This window comes from Cricetulus griseus, chromosome 3, assembly GCF_003668045.3.
Source record: "Cricetulus griseus strain 17A/GY chromosome 3, alternate assembly CriGri-PICRH-1.0, whole genome shotgun sequence".
In the NCBI taxonomy this organism is placed as follows: Eukaryota; Metazoa; Chordata; class Mammalia; order Rodentia; family Cricetidae; genus Cricetulus; species Cricetulus griseus.
The window spans coordinates 77,346,666-77,368,325 of record NC_048596.1 but is presented as its reverse complement, the minus strand read 5'-3'; the positions used below and the strand labels follow the sequence as shown (position 1 = coordinate 77,368,325).

Genomic DNA, 21,660 nt, shown 5'->3' with positions numbered 1-21,660 from the left:
AGGCAGAGACAGGTGGATGTCTGTGACTTCGAGGCTAGCATGATCTACACAGTGAGTCCCAGGCCAGCCAAGGCTACATAGAGACCCTGTCTCAAAAACAAAAAAAACAAAAATCAACTCGTGAAGTCAATTAATGAACTGGGGGATTGCGGCAGGAGATAGAGTGCTTGACCTCCAGGATTACTGGGGAAATGTAGCATTCCAGAATGAGTTATCTGGATTTTGTACAAATGGGATATTAGTTTTCTCTTGCAATCATGAGAACATCTTCAAATGTTCTGGTGCAGTGCTGGTCCTTGATCATTTAGCTCTCTTTCCCACCAGCCCCTGAACTGTTACATTTCCTTCAGAAATGTTAAGATGAAACCTAAAACACCCATAAGTGCATTTGGAGCTCCACCAGGAATGTACTGGCTCTTTAGGGTTGGGGAATACATCTAAGAGTTAAGCCTGGAGTCAAGTCCAACCATCACCAAACACATGAGCAACTAGGAGCAAATTACTTGGTATCTGTGCCTGTGCTTACTAGAAAATGAAGCTAGGAAGACTATCTTACAGGATTGAAAGATTCAAGTAGATACATAGGCAAACTGCCTACTTCCTAGAAAATGCAACAACAACAAACTGTTTCTGTTTCATTACAACATAAAGTAATTAAGGCTCTAAACTCTGGAACAGATGTACCAGGTCTGTGACCTGTGCTCCTGCCTTACCAATAAAAAGGGATAGCAGCAATCATTTCCCAGGATTTGTTGGGTCTAAAACAAGCTGGTACATGACTAATATTTGGAACACTGCTGACATGTACCAAAAAAGTATTAGCTATCATTACTGTAGTTGTTTTTCCAGAAAGTTCTTCCAGGCAACTGTGTAGAAGATGTGAGTGGGGAATCACATATTGGAGGCTGTGCCGGGCAGTTTAATGTCAACTTGACAAATCTAGAGTCATCTGAGAGGAAGAACCTCAACTGAGAAAATGCCTCCAAAAGAAAGACTACAGAGCTAGGTGTAGTAGTACACACCTTTAATCCTAGCACCTGGGAGGCAGAGGCAGGTAAATCTTTGTGAATTCTAGGCCAGCCTGGTCTATATAAAGATTCCAACACACCCAGAGCTACATACCAAGACCCCCGTCTCCAAAAGAAAAAAATTAATCAGACTGCAGGCAAGCCTGTAGAGCATTTTCTTAGTGATTGGTGTGGGAGGGCCCAGTTCCTTGTGGGTGGAGCCACTCGGAGCAGGTGATCTGAGTTCTGTAAGAGAGCAAGCTGAGCAAGCCATGTAAGCAGCACTCTTCCATGGCCTCTGCATCAGCTTCTGCCTCCAGATTTCTGCCCTGTTTAAGAGTTCCTGTCCTGACTTCCTCTGATGATAAACTGTGATGTGGAAGCACAAGCTGAATAAACCACATTGCTTTGGTTATGGTGTTTCATCACAGCAATAGTAATCCTGTCTAAGGCAGAGGCTAAGGAAGAAAATACCAAAGACCATAAGAAGATGGGACTCAAGTGAGAAGAGAATGACCCACACAAATAGGCAGGCATTCTACAGAGCGGACAGAACCTGTTCCAACTACGGATTGTGCAGTGCAGGAACTATCCCAATGGTGATAAGCAGGCCTTTGTGAGTGGAAAGCAGGAGCCTCACACAATCACCAAGAGCATCTACTGAAGGCCTGCTGGATACTAGACTTCATTCTAAGGAAGTTTCTGAAAGATCTGAGGTTGAATGACATCAGCTCTGGAAATGCTGAGCTCCAGGGACCTGCAGACAGTCCAGGGAGCTCGTCCAAGGTGTGTACTTCGGGAGCTTGCTATGACAGAAGCCTCATGCATGCAAGGAGGATCCACAGCAGGGAACAGAGAAAGAATCCCCACAGGAGGAAGGGAAGATGCCAGGGAAGAGATGTTTAGAAAGCAAGAATGAGTGAGAGGTGGCAGAAGAGTTGAGGACAAGAATGTATGTGGGTGTGAAACTGAGATGAATGGATACTGCACAGGAAAGAGAGAAGCACTTTGACCCCTCAAGACTCAATTTCAGCTACTTCTTCTAATATTGGTCCAAAAATGAATATTGCTATCACTCCCTTCCTGGTTTCTAGAAAAACTAATCTAAATATTTCTTGGGGGCTGAAGAGATGGCTCAGAAGTTAAAAGCATTGAGTGCTCTTCTAGAGGACCTGGGTTCAGTTCCCATAGGGCATCTCACAACTATAACTCTATGGGATCTAATGCCCTCTTCTGGCCTCCATGAGCAACAGGCAATCATATGGTACACGGACACACATGCAAGTAAGACGCCCACACATATACACAAAAAAAAAAAAAAAAGCCAGGCAATGGTGGCACATGCCTTTAATCCCAGCACTCAGTAGGCAGAGGCAGGAGGATCTCTGAGTTTGAGGCCAGCTTGGTCTATAGAGTGAGTTCCAGGACAAAGAAAAAAACCAAAGGTGATTCAGAGGCACCTGGGCCAGAGATTAAATAAATTAATCAAAAAGATATTTTTTAGTTCCAATCTGTTTGGGACTTATTCATTAAAATAGTATTCGCTGGGTCCTTGGGTACAAAAATAAGCCAAATGGGTATCAGAGGTCAAGATGTAGGCCATTGACAAGAAGTCAGTAGCAAGAAGAGAGGGGGAAACTGTTGCCACCTGAAAAGACATAGTCAGTAGAGAAAGGGGGGCTGAGAAGGCAGAGCAGAAGATCGAGTCAGCAGAGGACCTCAGGAGGTAGGATAAAGACATACCTGCCCAAATGACAGAACAGAATCTGGTCAACTAGACTCTGGGACCAGTAGCAGTACCTCCAGTTTTCTCTGGAAATTGGGAAGTTAATCCAAGGGGAGCGGGTGTGCCTGAGGATGGGTGGAGCAGCTGTGAGAAAAGTGAAAGTTTGGCAAAGGCACTCGGGAAAATGGACTGGGAATGAAGCCAAGGATGGGAAGGCAGCACTACAGCCCAGTGGAGCTGGAGGCGATGATGTTTTGTCAGTCTCCCCAACCTGTTCAACGGGACTGTCTTTCTGGGCTACACTCCACATACCAGATACAGGAGAGAAGCCAAAAGCAGGCACTTTGCAGAATAGGTAAAAGAGAAAGGCCAGCTGCACTGAGTCTTGAAAGTGATGTTCAAGAGGAAATGGCGTGACTGACTCAGGACACACAAGAAGCTCAGGGGGAACTGCCTCAGAAACAAACTCTGAGAAGGGACAGACTGTGGTCAGAGCAGACAAAGATCTGAGTGGAGCTTCTCAAAGTGGTATAAATTACTTTGACATTACCACCAGTAGTGTATGGCTCAGCCTCTCGCCCTCCCATGACAGTAGCATACCACTATCTTGAACTTGGCCAATTTTACAGGTGAAATTGAGTTAAAGCTCTGCATTTCTGAAAAGTCACAGCAGGCACTGTGGCCACAACTTTAATCCTAGCACTTTCGAGACAGGAGGTGGACAGAGCTCTGTGAATTTGAGGCCAGCCCAGACACCCAGCCACACGTCAGGCCACCTAGAGCAAGGCCCCATTTCAATGAAAGAAACAGAAAGGAGAGAGAGAGAGAAAAGAGTCTCATCCATTCCTAGTCATCTGTATGCAGCTATGAATGTTCTGTTTATTTGCTCATTAGGCCAGTGTTCTTTAAATTGAGAGCTTCATGCACTAGGGCATTAGCCATAGATTGTGGCTACTGTTTTTTTTTTTTCTCCAAACAGTGTTCAACATTGCATTAATTATGATACCACCACAGACAAAGCTACTCATTTTGTGGTACTTAGGACCAAACCTAAGACTTGTGTTCTGTGCAAATTTAATTGCTTAAATCTGCAGTTATCTATTGTTTTTTCTCTGCACTTTTATGCCAAACCACAAAGTGCTTTACTTTCTATGATAAACTGTATTTATTTCTATTAATTTTTTAATGATGTTTTTCCCTTATCCTGGGCATTGAACTGGGGCTTCAAGCATGCTAGGCAAACGCTCAACACTGAACTGCTCCCAGCCACTGTATAAAACTTTTGATCTGTTGGATTTACTTTAGCATACGATGGTAAGGTGAACTCTAACCTAACTGTTATCTCATGCCATTTCCTCACTGTCTTGTGATATACCTCTTTATCATACGCCAATGTCTTAAACATAACAGGGCTCGTTTCACTGTGAGGAGCCCTCAGGGCACAGCACGCAGGCGGACTAGGCCAAGGTGAGAAGGAGAAAGGGAGCAGCCAGGCAGGGAAAGAGAGGGGGGAGAAGAAAAGGGAATGGAGGGAAAGAGAGGGAGGGAGGAAAAGAGAGAAGAGATGAAGAGGGATGATGAGGGAAGAAGGGAGGAGAGAGACAGCACAAGAGAGAGTGTGTGCTGGCAAGCTAGGGATCATCAGCCTCAGCTCCTTGGGCTCAAGTTCTGGGCTGTCATTACACACCACAGCTCGATCTTTAAAACACCTCAGTCAACTCACTGCAAAGAAAGCTGATTCTGATGGGAAATAACCTAATGACTAGAAATTCTCATCCCCCCCCCCCCAGAGAACTATTCTGCTTTGGGGAAGCTCACAATTAACACAAGAGCACGTGTTCTAGAAACTAGTGAAAGAGCAGACACCCAAATGGAAGTGAACACTGCTAAGACATCACTCCAGAGAGCAGCCACAGCATGGAGCTCTGGCTGAGCTTTGAGAACTGTTGCATTTGCTGAGCTGCCTGCCAGACTGGAAGGAGGGTTTCCTCACCTTGCTGCTCTTGGTCTATGGCCTTGATACCTCTGGAGCCTGTGAAATTACATACAGATCCTCTTGGAGAGTGGGAGGAGTTCTGGCCCGAGAACTGTTACAGCCTCCACCTAAAATCTTCAGCAAAGCCTCTATTCTTAAAGAATGCCTGAGGAGTCAGAGCCTACAATTAAGTCTATTGCCTTGTGACTTGCTAACCACTTCCTTAAAAGCAACACGAACACACTACCACCAATAATCCATTTCAAGTCCTTTGCCATTGATCATCTTCTTCCAGTTCCTTGTCTGAACTGCATTTGTTTTCTCCATACAGTCAGACTAGTTAAAAACTCAGCATCCTTCCAGACAGCCACACAGAACAGTGGGCCCACGTAAATGGACTTGGCTCATGGGACTCTTAGAAGAAATGCATAGTTCACAGCTAACTACCATGGGGCATGGCTGCCATTCAAACACGTGGAAAGCCGAAGCAGAAGGGCTGCCATGAATTCCAGGCTAGGCCAGCCTGGGTTACATAGTCAATCCCAACCCAGCCTGGGCTATACAGTGAGACCTTGCCTCCTACCCCCCACCTCCCTCACACACACATTCCTACTAAAAACACATATTCCAAGCTGCCATCAAGGGATAGTTCCTGAAGACAGCTGGATGTGGATCACCTGGGATGTCAGAGAATAAGTTCAAAAAGCAAAAAACGTCAAAAAGTGAGATACAAACCTGTCAGCCCAGCAGTGGCCTCCTTAGCAGGTCCTGTTACCATTTCCACTCTTCTGAGGACTGGGATCCAGTCATCTTCATGAAGGATGCTCTCTCTCTCCTAGTTTACAAACCTCACCTTCACCTGCCTCAGCACCAGACTGCAATGGCCCCTCTCTTCGGTCCCTCCTCAACCTCTCCAAACACAGGCGACATTTGAGAAGCATATCTGCTATGTTCATTCTCAGCCTGTACCCACAAGAACCCCTCATTCCAGTATGAGCTGACTTGTCAACTTCCCCCTCCCCCAAATGGCTCTGAAAGTACCATTAAAGGACAAGTTTGCTTTCTTCTGCAAAAATACTCACCCATCAGTCTTATAGTAAAGACTCAAACAGGGAGACACAGTACATGTTGTGTTTTTGAATACAGTGGAATGAGTAACACAGATTATAAGACTTGCATTTCAGTAGGAGTTGGGCTGGATAATTTCATGTCAACTTGATACAAGCTAAAGTCATCTGAGAGGAGAAAACATCGATTAAGAAAATGCCTCTATAAGATTGGGCTGTAGGGAAGTCTATAAGGCATTTTATTAGTGATTGACAGGGGAGGGTCCAACCCACTGTGAGTGGTGCCATCCCTGGGTCCTGGAATCTATAAGAAAACAGACTGAGCAAGCCATGAAGAACAAGCCAATAATCAGCACCCCTCCATGGCCTCTGCATCACCTCCTGCCTCCAAGATACTGCCCTTTTTAAGTTCCTGCCGTGGCTTCTATCAATGATGAACTTACAACATGAAGTATATGTCAAATAAACCTTTTCCTCTCCAACTTGCTTTTCAGTCATGGTGTTTGACTGCAGCGATAAAAGCCCTAAGTAAAACAGGATTCAAGTGTTCCTTAGGTTTCTGCAAAGCCAAAAGGATTAGACTCACAGACCTTCCACACAACAATAAAGATACATCAACACATATCTTGGAGTCTAAACAAATAAAGGATGGAAAAGAAATCATTCAAAGAAATAATAGGAAAAAGCCAGTCCACAATGGTATGTTCTATGGTCTCAACTACTCTGAAAGATAAGGCATGGGGATCACACAGGGACAGGAGCAGCAACTCTGTTCCCAAAAGGAGGGGAGGAGAGAAGACAGGAAAGGATGGAGGAAAATGAAAGAAAAAGAAAAAATAGAAACAACAGATGACATATATACTAGTAAAACAAAGATATAGTGAAGTTATCGGTTGTAACTAGTCAAATATACATATTTAATTAATATCACCCATGTTAACCAATAAAAGTAGTTAGGTCTTCAAGAATCAGAAAACACCTGTGGTGCTGGCACACGCCTTTAATCCCAGCACTCAGGAGGCAGAAGCAAGTGGATCTCTGTGAGTTCGAGACCAGCCTGGTCTACAGAGCGAGTTCCAGGACAGCCAGGGTGGTTATACAGAGAAACCCTGTCTCAAAAACAACACAAAACAAAAAGAGAAAACACCTGGAAAGCACATAAAAGTCTGTATACAAAAAAAGATGTGCCATACCCAATCTCCGTATGGCCCCAGGTAGATCTTCTGCCTCTACTAAGTTTCCCTGAGGCTCAGCCCACAGATTACTAAACCATACACTTCTGGTAAATAAACTAATTTATTTTTGTATCAGTAGGGCCTAGCACAGAGTAGATACCCAATAAATATTACTACTGGCTTACTTATTTTATTTTTCAGACAAGTTGTCACTAGCTCAGGCTGCCTGGAATTCATCATCCTCCTGTCTCTGCCTCCCATGTCCTGGGATTCTGGCATGTACCACTATCATACCCAATTAGTATTTTAATGAATGAATCTCCAAACAATCAGAATTTTAAATTCCCTAGAGGCTAGAAAAGAAGCAACATCAGCATACTTTTTAAACAAAAATAGGGGGAGGGGCTGAAAATGATCCTATGAGAAGGACTGGCTAAACCCAGGTTGAAAATTAATGTACTAGATTGTGACCACCAGTTACTGAGACAGTGCAGAACTGGCACTCACACATTTGCAGATCCTGTATCGGTGGGACCAAGGAAGGCCAACAGAAGACCCAGAAGACCCAAAGACTACAAAAGAAAGAGGAGTATTAGACACGCAACACAGAGATGCAGAGTCATCATGTGGCCTATTTCAACAAGGAGCAGCCACCAACTATGGCTCATTGTCCTCCACTCTCTGTCCTTCTGAAGTTTGAACACTGTAGTACTGTTTTCCCCATCAGTCTGAGGTGTCATCACCTCAGGTCTGCTTGTCCTCACTGCTCAGCCTAGTGCCACAGCCTCCTAGCCACTCTCCTACACATCCTACCCACATCTGCTCCCACACTTCGAGCCCAAAAGTATCATTTTCACTTTCTTAGCTGCTACACAGAAGGGCCCCCAAATCTGACTGCTGTCATCTGCAAACCATGATCTCTTCAAGTTGGAAAAGGAAATTAATGACAGGCTACAAAGAGGCACAAGCCACCAACACTGCCTATCTCCAGGAGCTGCTGGTGGTAGAAGACTGTATTTTCACCTTGACATCTGGGTGTTCAGGGGGTGTTACTGGCACGTTATTAACTGTTAACATCCCAAATTGCAAACAGAATGAGGGTATTACAATTGTCTAAAGAGAGGTATAAACCTGCTAGAAACTGGACCAATCACCATCATGCATGGCAGAGGAATTTGTGAGGCCCTACTCACCACTGAAGTACTTGTGGGCAGTTAATGGCTGCTAGTGGAGGGGGCATCATTCTTTTTAACCTATTTCTGATCATGCATATGATCATAATTAAATTCAGTAGGTCACATAAAAAAGTTATGCAAGTAGGGGTGGAGGCTTGTTGAAAAGAGGGTGGTTCATTGGGAAGGGGAGGAAGAGGAAGGGTAATGGGAGTAAAAAAGACCTAAAATCCACTATATATATGTATGAAATTATCAAAGATCTTTTTTAAAAGAACAAGTATAAAAAATTTTAAAAGTGCACTGTGATAAATACAATAATAACACAACAGAATTTCAATGAACAACCAAATTTCTCTTTGGAGGAAAGATGTAATCAGTTAATACAAGGTTTAAAATAAGGGGGACACAGCAATTCTAACATTTCTGAAAGTTACACTCTATACTGGCTTTCATTCCATGCCAACAGCCATCCTCTACCAGAGCGACCTGAAAACAAAAGTGCTAAGACGCAGACATAGCTGTCTTTCTGATTTATAAACAGAAGATATTAAAGGACAGAATATACAGTGTCAGGTTCCCTAACATTATTTCTGACCTGTTGCAATTCTGTTGTCACCTATCTCCATCAGCCTGTCATCATGATGTCTAGGTATTCTGTATCCAAAGAAGCCCTAACTGAACACACGCCTCCGCCCCCAGGCACATGTCAGAGACCCCTGGGCTACACCCAACATCTTCAATCTTAGCACCCCCATATGCAGTGAGTGAAATACTCTGGTGTATTCCCCCAGGTATGGCTGGGTTTGGTTTCAATCAGCCACTCCAGCCCATACATCTGCAAGTATCCAATGACTGTGTGAAATCCAAGCTGGTGGGATTCTTAATGTTTACGCTGACAGGTGACAGGTAGCTGGAAGAATCTCCGTGCATTTCTCAACATTTGTTGATATAAATTTTTGTGTTCACCTGAGTCCCTCTTGATTTGTTCCATGACTTATGATTTAAAGCATTTATGAAGCATACATCTGACTGACTCATGTGAAAGAATATGAGAAACTAGAGAAGGAATGCTAATGAAACATTAAAGGAGAGATCAAATGGACGACTAGACCAAAAGGTATCTCCGATAAGGCAGACACCTAAAAGGAAAACTATGGGAAGGGAGTGGAAGAGAGAAGCTTCTTAGGACAGTCATTACCCAATAACAATACAGCCAAAAACCTGCCATCAATGAAGGGGTGTGACCCAAGATCAACAGCCCTTACAACTGACTGAAAGAGACTGGACACTGTTTTCACGGCAAAATTCTCTCATTTCATTTGCAGCAATTTGGATCTACCTACTCAACACAGTTTCTGATCTGACACAGTTTTCCACAGATCTGTTCTATCTTCTGGAATTTGTCTAAGACTCAATTAGTACAGAACACATTATTACTCGACACAATTCACTGCTGTGTTCCTTAAGCCAGCAAAACTAGACAATCTTCAGTCAGGTGAAAAATGAGAGGCTGACTAAGGTGACAGGAAGGATGCCCATCAGGAACAGAAACCATGTGAAAAGATAAGAACAGGAGGAAGTTCCGCAGGGGCTGGGTGAGTGGTGGGTGGTAGGTGGCACATGCCTTTAATCCCAGCACTCAGGAGGGAGAAGCAGGCAGATCTGAGTTGCAGGGTAGCCTGGTCTATAGAGCAAGATCCAGGACAGCCAGGGCTATACAGAGAAACCCTGTCTCAAAAATTCCAAAACCAACCCCCCCAAAAGAAAGAGAGAAAGAAAGAAAGAAAGAAAGAAAGAAAGAAAGAAAGAAAGAAAGAGAGAGAGAGAGAGAGAAAGCTCAAGACAGTAACAACATGTAAAATGTAGGGGGAAAACAGGACTTGCAGAATGGCTGGGGGTTGTGGTGGAATTCACGTCATTGGGGAAGGAAGAAAAAAATTTTGTTCTGTTTTATGGTCATTGGGGACAGAACTCTGGGCCTCACAAATGCCACATAAGCACTCCACTGGTGAGCTGCATCCCCAGCCCAGCAAACTCACTGTAAATTCTCTGGGTTCCATGGGCCACCCAGGTTACCTTTCTAATTACTCAACCCTGCTACTGTAGAGTGTGACTGCTAGTTGCAAAAAGCCTTCTTTGACAAAACGGTATGGATTGAATTTAGCCGGTAGGCCAACCTGGTGATCCCTGGTGTAGGGAAGAAGGAAATGAGGACTTAAGGAGGAAGGCCACAATTGAGTTCAATTTTTGCAGCACACTTAGCCAGACATGTTCAAGACTAAGATGGTAGTATCACCTGGGAGGGGAGTAATGCCTGGACCAGAGCGTAAAACTGCAAACCATCAACCAAGAGGTGAGAGTTACGAGGCTGAGGTCAACCAGGGAATGGTTTGGGACGAGATGAGACCAACAGTGCTTCCTGGTGCCAATACAGTTGGCCTTCCTCTTTATTCCCATGTGGGGATTCAACCAACCTGGGTAAGAAATATTTTGGGGAAAACTGCTTTTGTCCTAAACAACTTTTCCTTTAGCATTATTCCCTAAAATATACACCATAACATTTATTTATATAGTATTTACAATGTACTAATTATACTAAGTACCTAGAGATGATTTAAAGTATGTAGAATAGCAAAGGCAATAAGCAAACACTATGACATTTAAATGAGACCTGAGCATCTGAGAATTTTAGCATCTATAAGGTTCCTAAACCAATCCTAAAGGTACCCAGTGACAAATATACAAGGAGTATGCAGTGTTACATAGGACCATTTAGGTCTTGGAAAGGTAGGAATAGCATAACACAACCTTTCTTAACTCGTTTTTTAAAAGGGCTCGCTCTCTCTCTCTCTCTCTCTCTCTCTCTCTCTCTCTCTCTCTGTTGTTCGAGACAGGGTTTCTCTGTGGTTTTGGAGGCTGTCCTGGAACTAGCTCTTGTAGACCAGGCTGGTTTCAAACTCACAGAGATCCACTTGCCTCTGCCTCCCGAGTGCTGGATTAGGGCTTCTCATTTTTAAAGATTTATTTATTTTTATTTTATGTTTATGAATGCTTTGCCTGTATGTATGTATGTATGTATGTATGTATGTATGTATGTATGTATGTATGTATGTCAGTCAGTCAGTATGTATGTGTGTGCAGTGCCCAGAGGCAGAAGAGGGCACTTGATCCCCTGGAGCTAGAGTTACAGACAGCTGTGAGCAGACATTTTGGTGCTAGGAACCCAGTCCTCTAAAAGAGCAGCAAGTACTCTTAAGGTCTGAGCCATCTCTCCACTTCCAAGGGCTCCTCTTTTTAAACTAAGGCTTTCATTCCCTTTTCTAAGGTAAATAACTTTAAGTTCAACTGGTAGATTAAAAGGAAAATATCCAAACTGGCTAGAAAGTAAGGCAGTTCTAAAATAAAATACCTACCAGCTTTTTTGTTTTCTTATTATAAGGTATTTTATATAAGAACAACCACATATGTAAAAAATAATAATGACTAACAAATTAGCAGTCTACATCTTGAGAAGTAGCTCACTGCCACCACCACTGACAACTTTTCACATATATAAGGTCAAAGCAGACGGCTTAAGGCCAGATAAAAGTCTGCAGGTATGGTTTTTTTTTTCCCCCTTACATGCATAGATTTTTTTTTCTTTTTAGTTGCTAACACTTAAGTATCATAAAACTTTACAGAAAAATCAGCATTCTGGTGCATCATTAAAAATGAAAGATGCAAGGGGGCTGGAGAGACAGCTCAGGAAGTAAAAGAACACTTGCTGATCTTTAGAGGACCTGGGGTCAGTTCCCAGAATCCACATGGCTCTTAGCCATCTATAACTCCAGTTCCAGGAGATCTGATGCCTTTTCTGATCTCTGAAGGCCCCTGCATACACGTGGTGCATGAGCACAGGCCCGCACACTTACAAAATATATGTTTGTCCCTCTTTTTTAAAAAGGGAGATGTGTCTAAACTGTATGTACATTCACCAAGGCAACAAGTGGCTGGAGCTAAAATGTAACCACCTCTTTAAATGGCCAAGTGTTCAACAGTCCCCACCATTCCCTGTTCTCACACCCATCTCTCACTTCATTTCTTTATCTGGCCTGGCACTTGAGTTTGTAATCTCTGCTCATACAATAATAATTGCAGCTTCTGATTTCTTGGAGTATGGAAGACATTATTTGAAATAAAAGACTTACAGACATTTATATAAATGCATTACTACAAATAAAATAGATCCACAATCCTTTTCATTGGGGGTGGGTGCAAAAATAAAAATAAATTTGAAACTTACCAGACATACTTGAAACCCACTGACTATAAACTTGACCTGTGATGCCAAGAAGCTACCATCAACAGCTACATTTTTACACATCCTTTGGGGTAGTTATATGCATACATTTTGCTACAGAAACATGCTGGTTTTGAAGCTGTTACCCCAGACTCAGCTGGAAGTTACCTGTAACACCAGCATATATGCACACTACTTCTCCAGAGCCTGAAAAGTTCTGATTTCTGAAATCTGTCTGAAGCTGACATGGAGGCATGCCTGTCATCACAGCACTTAGAATGCTAAGGCTGAAAGATCAAGAGTTCAAGGCCATGTTGGCCTATACAGCAACACCCCTTTGTCAAAACAAAAACAAAGGCCTCAAGGTTTCACATCTGGAACCATGCATGGGTCCTTAGGCCTTCAGGAAATTACATGCAGAGTAGACAGAATGTATTAACTTGTTTCAATGGATTTTTACTTGGTTACCATGGTATCCACCTACGTTTGAGAAACAGAATGATGCATACAAAGTATTCCATAGTCTGGCATGGTGCACCCTTCATTGCAATTGTAAACCATGGAGGGTTTTGCCCAGCACCAGGAACTTCTGTCATGGGGGTGATTCATAACAGAGTTCCATGTTGCCGTCATAAATAAAGTTGATGCTAGGTGACCACAGCCTTCTGTGGCTGTTTTTTGTCTGCCCCCCTCACCCCATGAGGGGTGTGGATTTTCATACACCTATAAATAAGCTGTTTAACATTCTAGAATTCTGAAACCTGCAACACTCCCAAGGCAGCCCTCAGATGATCCTACTAAGATGATGCCCGGATGTGGATTTTTTTCCCCACTCCTGCTGTATCTGAGGGAGGATGGTACCACTGGGCTTGGTACCTAGCTTTCCTCAGGTACCCTGTTCAGAGATCTCTGGGGGAGAGGTAGAGGTGAAACCCAAGGGGAAGGAAGAAGCCATTAAGTCAGTGAGGAATAGAGTGTTGTGGCAGGCAAAGCAAGGAGCTGGTATGTGACATGCACGTACAAGAAGTACTACCTGACAGAGACGTTTTTATGCAACATGGCAGCAGGGAACCATTGTGAGATCAGCAGGTAGCCATGCACTTTGGCTAAAGTGAATTCCTGCTGCAGTAACAACTGCTCTTAGAGAGGTCCTTAAACCTCAATGATCAGGAAGAGGAAGGGGTCAGCAAGGATTATAAACAGGTAAAGGCCACCAGCTATGGGCTATGCAGACAGGGAGCCAATGCCCACCCCAATGTGAAAGCTGTGGCTTGCTCCAGGACCTGTACTAGACAGGGATATTTGATACTGACAGAATTCCCAAGATCCTTCTAGAAGCATGAGATCCACATTTTTTCAGATGAAAAGTACTAATTTTTAAAGTTGACAATAAATGAATAAGCACTGATTAAAGCAAACAAAATACATCTATGACCTGCAAACTGATAGTATACCATCTTTGGCTGCGACCATTCATATAGCCAGAACACTAAAGAGGACTAGGTCAGGTTTCTAAACCGAAACACGAATGCAGCTGTACTGCACAATTCCTTGTTGTTGACACTGTTCAGGAGGACTCATGTCTTAACCTACTAGATGGCAGCAAAAGATGCCAGCAGCAACACCAGCCCCATCTACCCAAGTTGTGACTATCAAGAAAGCTGAAATATGGCTCAGTGGTAGAGCACTTCCCCTCAGCAAAGCCTCTAAAAGCCTCCAGAGATGGCCCGGTGTCCCCTGAGGAAACACAGCCTCGGGCTTAGAGCCACTGAATTACAGCAACATCCTACTCACAGCTTCCAAGATTTGATGGAGGCAGCACCATGTATGTCTGCTTTAACATCAGAGATCTAGTTTGGATCCACAACTCCACCATGTACCAACTCCATGACCTCATTGATCTCTGGCTTCCTTATTGTTAAATCAGTAATAAACATTGCTCCAGAGGTGCTGGGAGAATGTGGTGAAGTTCCTTATGAGAAGTGCATTGGCTTAGTGGTCATGCACGATGTTTAAGATGTTTGTTCATAGGGCTGGAGAGATGGCTCAGCGGTTAAGAGAACTGCCTGCTCTTCCAAAGGTCCTGAGTTCAATTCCCAGCAACCACATGGTGGCTCACAACCATCTGTAATGAGATTTGGTGCCGAACACTGTACACATAAGAAATAAATAAATCTTTGAAAAAAAAAAGATGTTTGTTCATAAACATGACATCTTTCCTGGTGAAAGGGCAGTCTGAGTTCTGTGGTCAGAAGTACACGGGCTGCAGGGGCAGAAGGCCCACACCATGTCCTGTGTGGGTCACGTAGTAGCTGTGCCAAACTGGCGAGTCATTTGTCCTCCTTCATAAAATATAAATGGTAGGCGCCATGGGTGAGAACCAGGCCAAGTGGCGAGGCACAGCCCTTGGTTAGCCACACTGTAGAAAGGTAAATTTACTGTGACCCCTATTAAAGATCTCAGCAAATGAAAATAAGCTCTCCAATAGAGCCAGAAAACCAACAATGCCAAGGTATCAGGTAAAGAAGGAACCAGGAAGTGGTAACCTCCAGGTCCTCTGAGATAAACAGCTGCCAACACAGAGCCACAGACCACATCTGGCCTCAAAAAATTTTGTGTAATGTAATGAAAATACTACAGTAAAATGCCATCTAATGTTCACCAAAATTTAATTTTGGTGAACTCCAGAGGCTGGGACCCACATTCCCATAGACCCCCCTTAGCAGAACATGGCCCTTCAGGTTCTCCGAAGTCCTTCCCTGGCCCTTGAGACACCTGAGTTTGTAATCTTGATTTACCAAATGAAAGCACTTGGACTAACTCCCACAGGGCAAACTGCCAGGGATGTACTGCTAGCTACATGCCCCCCAACCCGTTTCCTCTCTTGACAAAGGCGTTTCCTAACTTCATACTTCTGGTCCTCATGTACAGCCTCCTCAGACTCCAGGTAATATTCTCCGACCACCACTACCATCCTGATCCCTGGTGTACCATCTGACTCCTCTAGGTTATCTGAAGCTAAGAGTTTTCCTGAGAGAATGACTCTCCATTGCCACAGCAAAACTGAAAAAGCCCTATGGGGTTTTTCTTGCTTGCCTAATCAGTGTCTGTCCATTCTCCTTCTGCTCGTAAGAGCACCCCAGTTTACCTTGGGGAAGCAGCACTCCTACACTCTCTGCTTGGGTGGGGTTGACTCCATTCCACTTCCCAGGAAAGGCATGTGACCCAGAAACAGAGCCAATCCTGGGACTTTGGCCACAGTCACAAAGCAGTCTTTTCCTCTGAGACTTGCCCTGGGGATAATAGAAGTCTGGGAACCCAGCCTGTCTAAAGAGTAAACCCTCCTGGATGCCCCCAAATCCAGCCCTGGGATGACTAGGACAGGAGGCCTGGGAATTCTGGGCTATACAGTGAGACTGTCTCAACAAAAGCTGTGCTGTCTGGACTACTACTCCCAAGTCAATGAGTTCCCTTCTGCTCAGGCACCTTGAACTGTGTTTCCTCATCACCAGAAGAGACCTAACCCTGGCAAGAAAATTTGAAAGAAGATGGAACTAAAACAAAAGGCTCTGCTCATATCTCCTGTCAGGTGCTTTTGTGACCTCCTCCATCCAGTGGCAGACAGGTTCTCCTCTGTGTACCTGCCATCCTCCTGAATGTGCTTATCTTATGTTTACAATTATTTGAGGCTTGCCTACATGTCTACTGAGCAGCTCCAGGGCAGAAATCTCATATTTATCTGATTCTTTAATAACACTCAGTGGTGTGGCAGTGTGGCCTCAGTGTTCACTGAATACCTGACTCACTAAACATCAGGTGGGCAAAAACAACTACTCTTCTTTAGGGCACCTACATCATAAGACCACTTAGTAAGCCTTGCCCACACCACCAATAGACTCATCCATCCTCTGTACACAAACTGCATCATAACAGCTCATTCTTTCTAGGCACTGCTAATCCTCCACTTACTGGTGCTATGAAACTTCATGGTGGAGTTACTCACGAGCCATTCCATCCTACAGGAATACCTCACCAGAAGGTACCATCTACAACTCTATACACTGATAAACAAACAGTGGGCATTCACATATATAAATTCCTTCTCTATACAGATCACAGCTGGGAGAAATCTGTGCTAGAAAAGATCTTTACTCAAATACACCCGTATTTGCTTCTGGTGCCTATCAATCATCTGGCTCCATTCAATAATAATTCTCAGGTTTGTCATCTATTTTTCTTTCTACCCCTTAGGGTTACTTAAATAGGAACACACACACACACACACACACACACACACACACACACACACACACACACAGGAGGAGGGAGGGAGGGAGGGAGGGAGGGAGGGAGGGAGGGAGGGAGATATCGAGATCTAGGAAATCAACAGCTAGAGAGCAACAGGTTTTCTCCCCAATAAAAACAGATGTTCTGACTTGAGTCTCATAGCTGCCACACCCTTAGAGCTCTGCAATAGCTGCAGCTTCCACTGGCATCTAGCAATAAAGATTTTCAAAGAGTCAAAGGTCAGGGCCGGAATTACTGTCCCAGTATGAATCACCACCACTCTATCCTGTTCACATTTTCCCAAACTTAATACCACAGCACCAGGCAATGTAGTAAGAGCTAGACTCCTGAAGTTAACAATTTCAACAGGCTATCTGTCATGAGATAGGAGTCACAAATCGTGGGAACCAAAGACACATAGGAAAGACACTCAAGAGTGCTTAGTCAAACAACCAACACACACAGGTAAAGAGGGAGTTTGAGTCTAGAAAGCAGGCAGCGTATGGTATTATGCCCCAAGGACCTTCATAGGGCACAGAGACTATCACTGAGAGACCTGAAGAATGAGAAAGAGGTAGCTATCAGCTAGATGTGGTGAAAAAGGCTTCCGGGATGTCCAGGAAGAGAATAATACAGAAGAAACACAGGCCTCCCATGGAAACTGAAAGTGGGTAGGTATGGCTGGAATGTAAAAGTAGGAAGGGAAGCTAAGGGGAAGCAGGAGCCCACAGAACCCTACAGAGCTTTCAGCAACTGTCCCTTGTACCACACAATACAAAGCAGTCTAATAAGTAAATAAACAGCAACCTAACAAATATATCTTGGTATTCACTAAGTTTTGATTCTGCCATGCATGGCTGAGAAAGGGGTGCACAACTCAGAAGAAATTATTTCTCATAATGTTTTTCATTTGAGCCATTGGGATTGTTTGTCTTGATCTTCCTCTTTCTTTAATTCTACAAGCAGCAGTAAAGTAGGCATGTCTGGGTTTAAGGGGCAGGGACTGATTCTAGATAAAGGATAATGCATACCAAAATTACATGAGTTATTTTTGTTGTTGTTGTTTGAAACTCAGTAACAAAACCTAGCAAAAAGTTGAGGGAAATGAAACATTCTAAAAAGCAAATTTAGAAAACTCAAGAGGAAGTAAAAGTATTTTCCTACATATACAAAAAAAGAAGTGTCTCACGTGCTTCAACCAAACCAAACTCCCCTTAACTGCCAGGGGAGGAGAGAAAGCGTTAGAGCTGTGAAAAATTCATCTATCTCCGTGCAGAATAAACAGCAAAGTGGTTCAGCACAGCTATCTGCCCTGCAAGACCTTGAAATATTTGTTACAGTTAGCACAGTACATGACAACAGCCTCCTGAAGCTCTTAAAAACCGCAAATCGCTCCTGTTCCACAGCCTACTCATCTACAGTCTCTCCTGTATCTTTTCATGTAAAAAAAAAAAAAAAGAAAGAAAAAACAATGTTTCCTATCAAGCACTCAAGCAGTATCAAAGAAACAAAATATCTGTTTCCGCATCCAAGAGGAGAAAAGACATCCTTTTCCCTTTCCAAACTTGTAAACGTCAAGAACTCGCAACAAGTTCCCAATAGCCTGGATTTTGAGATTGCACGTCTCTATTCCTTCACTGGGAGACTGAACTTCATTGGCATTAACACCCCTCCAGTTCCCTGTGACCAGCAAGCTCTTCTGGAGGAAGGCTGCAACAGCGGGTCGACTGGGAGAGCCTGGGAACGCTGCCCCCAAAGCGGCGCGCCTGGCACTGCGTTAGGAACACAAGTTTGCGGAGTTTTCGCAGCAGGCGCCAAGCTCGGGCTGGCGGGGACAGAGAGGAGTAAGGGCTCGCGTGGGTCCCCCGAGGGCGATGGTCCTTAGGGCAGGACAATGGGCAGCGCTTAAGCCGCAGCTTGGCGCAGACCCCCGCCCCGCTGGCCCAGGCCCGGCCGCGCCCGGCTCTCCCCGTTCTTCGGCTCCTCGCGCGCAGGACCGCCCTCGCGCACTCGCCTGCCGACAGTCTGGTTAGCCAGCTGCTTCATGCGGTTGAATTGCTTCTTCATGGCGGCGGCTGCGGCGGCGACAGGCCGCGGAGCTCGGGCCGGGGAGAGCTGGGGACCGTCTGGCGGCTCCTACATCGTTTCCCGGCCCGAGAGGCGGCGACCGAGGCTACAACTCGGGCCCGCCCTCGCCGCGTCACTTCCAGGGCTGTCGCCCGCCCCTCCTGCTCGACCGAGTGGGGCCGAGCGGAGCCGAACAAGGCCGAAACCAGAGAGGTGGAGTCAAGAAGGTGCGATGGGTGGAGTTAAGCCGATCAGGGCGGGAACCAGCGAGGTGGGTGGGGCCGAGCCGAACCCGGGCGAAACGAGATAGGTGGAGCTGAGCTGGACCCGGCCGGGCAGAAACCAGAGAAGTCTTGCGGAGCAAGACCACCAAAGCTAGGCGAACTTTGGGGTGGAGCCGAACTAATCGTCGAGTGGAGAGGGGTGGAGTTGAGCCAATAAGGGATGGACGAGCGTGGCTCCCCCAAGAAGGGCGGAGCCAAACCTAGCGGGGCACCTGGATCCCCGCGGTTCTTAGCGTGAGCCCTGCTGGAAGCAGCGAGCTGAGCCCAACCTGGGTTCTTACTCTAGTGGGGCCAGCTGGAACGCGGGTGAGCCTTAGTAAATCCCGGCTCGGTTGCTCAGGGTGGAACACAGACAGATGGTGCCTCGCCCAGCCGGACCCCAGAGCCGAGCCAGTCTGGAGAGGGAGTAGCCGGACCAAGCCAAGCCGAATAGAAAGGGTGTTCCTACTGGAGTGAGGCCAAGTCAAGGGAGTGCGAGCAGAACCTAAATCTGGTTAAAGCTAAGCCGAGTTGGTGGGTCAGACCAGAGTATATCCTAGCAGAGCAGGAGTGAGCCGAGCCAGATCAAGCGGGGTGAACCAACCCTTCGAGGAGCTCCAGGCCCTCAACACCCGCACACCTTGCCCTCTGTCCTGCACAAAGGGCAAAGTGTCAGGAGAGAGTGTGTCATGAAGGCTCTTTTCAGGAGCTGCTTACTGGTCCATGGGAAAAGCTAAAAGACTAGGATCAATCAGATGAAGGCCACCTACAGAGTATACACATAGGCCCACAGCCAAAGGAAACTGGTCCTTACCAGCCCCTGCACTGATGGGTCTGAGTCCCTGCTGCCTTAAATGACCATAGGGTTCTGATTCCTAGCCCTCGCAGACACAGTGGAGAGGGGAAACTTGGTGGGATCATTTCACATTGCTCTAACTGAACCAGGCAAATTTTATGACCTGCAGCCCTGGCTCTGTGTAGACAATATTCCCTGCATCCGGTGGACTATGGCTTCCTTCACAAGCTATGTGATGGTTTAAAGTGTCAACTTGACAGGATCTAGAGACACCTTAGAAACAAATCTCCGCGCATGTCTGTCAAGAATTATCTACATTAGGTTAATTGAGATGGGAACACCCACTCTAAATGTGGGCCACAGTGTTGCATCATCTGTGACCCCAGGCTGTATAAAAAGGAGAAAGCTGGCTGAACCAGGAGCATGCAAAGCCTTCTGCTTTCTGACTGTGGAGGCGAGTGGCCTACAAGCAGGATCACATTCTTACAGCGGTGCCTTCCTCATCATGGTGGACATCCCTCCAACCGGAAGCCAGACTAAACCCTTCCCCCCTAACATTGCATCTTGTCTAGCAATTGCTTACAACAGAGAGCAAAGTAACTATAATACAGGGGACATCTTGAGATCAAAGAACAAGAAACTTAAAACTCTGCAGTAATCACAATTCAAGCATGGAGCCTTGGGTCAGGCAGGAAACTGCAATCATCAACATTAGTAACAACAGAGAGATTTGAAATAAGGCTTTGTTTTTTGAGAAGGAATCTCATACAGCTGACGATGGCCTTAAATTTTTGATCCTCCTGCCTCTACCTGCCAAATACTAGAATTACAGGCTTGTGTCACCCCACCCAACAGGGCATATTAAAGCAAGACAGATGGGGCTTCTAGATCATTTGCCAAACGAGTCAGCCATTGAGTCACTATATTCAGATGTTACCATGAAACTAGACTGTGGTAACTAACACAGGCCTGGAATCTCAGCTACTCCGGAAGCTGAGACAGGAGGATCACAAATTCCAGGTCAGCCTGTTGTAAAACCTCAACGAGAAACATGAAGTCAATATATCACAAACCACTGTACAGTCTTCATTCAGTTGTGGTGACGTGTTTAATTATTCTTTCTCTTAAAAAAAAAGACTCAGAGTCAGATATGGGATAAGAAATTGATTGTTCTGAGAAATGGCAGAAAGTGACCAGTGACCTCCTCTCTCTCTCCTTCCTCAATCTAAAAGGGCCAAAAATCTTTCTAAACCTCTCCCTACTCCTTGCTGTGTCTCTCTATATGTCTTCATTCCTCCAAAATCTCTATTGCTATTTTTGGTCAGCTAGTAGCTCTGCCCTCTGATTCAAAGTAAAGTTTATTAGCAGTTTTGGGAGTGTCAGAGTACAATCAAAATATCCCACAACATTGTGATACCAATCATGTATTAGCTTTACAAATGGATTTTAATGTCAGTTTGATCACAATATTGACAGATGAAGTTGGATTTCTTTGTTTGCTTGGCTGGTTGGCTGGCTTTGGTCTTTCAAGACAGTTTCTCGATATATCCCAGGCTATCCTGGTACTCACTATGTAGACAAGGCTGGCCTTGAACCCAGAGGTCCACCTGCCTCTGCATCCATAGTGCTGTAATTAAAGGCATGTACCACCACCTCCTGGCATGTCAGACAACTTCAAGATATGAGTCTGAAGCTGCCCCTTAAGGTGTGTTGCTCAGACTCCCAGTGTAGAAGGAAGAGCTAGTAGGTGAAAACAAATTGCCAACAACAAAAAAACATCAAAGGAATGTAAACAAAACAGAAGCCAGGGTATTGTCAATCATCAAATTTAATCATCAACCAC

General features: G+C 44.9%; 1 protein-coding gene across 12 annotated transcripts in view; it reads right to left on the bottom strand.

The window, feature by feature from the left end:
• Positions 1 to 18,897, bottom strand: part of Arhgap17 (Rho GTPase activating protein 17) — an 84,604-nt gene extending 65,707 nt beyond the window's left edge. For 3 of the 12 annotated variants that reach the window (XM_027410294.2, XM_027410300.2, XM_027410297.2), the window contains exon 1: positions 18,706 to 18,895. In XM_027410294.2, coding sequence (XP_027266095.1) covers positions 18,706 to 18,758 — 53 coding nt within the window. In that variant the 5' untranslated portion in view covers positions 18,759 to 18,895. Of the gene's footprint in view, positions 1 to 18,705 lie in introns of all 12 variants that reach the window. The other 9 variants (XM_027410298.2, XM_027410303.2, XM_027410305.2 and 6 more) reach the window with 5 other exon arrangements.
• Between the last annotated feature and the right edge of the window lie 2,763 nt (positions 18,898 to 21,660).